The 455-nt window shown below is 75.4% G+C and overlaps 1 protein-coding gene across 1 annotated transcript in view; it reads right to left on the bottom strand.

Moving 5' to 3' along the window:
* The window catches only part of LAMA3 (laminin, alpha 3), a 120,241-nt gene extending 119,836 nt beyond the window's left edge, over positions 1-405 (bottom strand). The window contains exon 1 of the mRNA XM_010574408.1: positions 241-405. Coding sequence (XP_010572710.1) covers positions 241-405 — 165 coding nt within the window. The remainder of the gene's footprint in view (positions 1-240) is intronic.
* Positions 406-455: the final 50 nt, after the last annotated feature.

The raw sequence follows: 455 nt of genomic DNA, 5'->3' as shown, positions 1-455 counted from the left end.
GGGCAGGGGCGACGGCAGAAGCGCCGCTGCCCGCCTCCACCCTGCCCAGCGCGTCCCTGCGTGGGGTCCCGCTGGTCCACGCTCCCCTGCCCTGCCCGTGGCACTCACCCACCCAGGAGAAAACGCTCGAGAAAACGAGACCACGCACCCCAGAGTAACGCCAGCACCGCCGGGGTGGGGGGACACACGCCCAAGAAGGACACACACAGTGCGAGGGGAGGGGGGGCCCCGCCCGGTTACCTGGATGGCGCGGCCCAGGGGGGCGGCGGCCGGCCCCCCCACCAGCTTGCAGTACAACACCGGCCGCCCGCCGCCGCCCGCCGCCGCCTCCCCGCAGGTGGCCGTCGCCCAGATGCTGGCTGCCGCGGCCAGGTTGAAGTACGGCGGGTGGAGGCTGAGCCCCATCCCGCGGGAGCCGGGGGGGTCCGGCTGCGCGGAGCAGAGGGTGAGGAGCG

Source organism: Haliaeetus leucocephalus, unplaced genomic scaffold, assembly GCF_000737465.1.
Source record: "Haliaeetus leucocephalus isolate CR32 unplaced genomic scaffold, Haliaeetus_leucocephalus-4.0 Scaffold428, whole genome shotgun sequence".
Classification (NCBI taxonomy): domain Eukaryota; kingdom Metazoa; phylum Chordata; class Aves; order Accipitriformes; family Accipitridae; genus Haliaeetus; species Haliaeetus leucocephalus.
The sequence above is the reverse complement of the archived record's forward strand: the minus strand, read 5'-3'. Positions and strand labels throughout refer to the sequence as shown.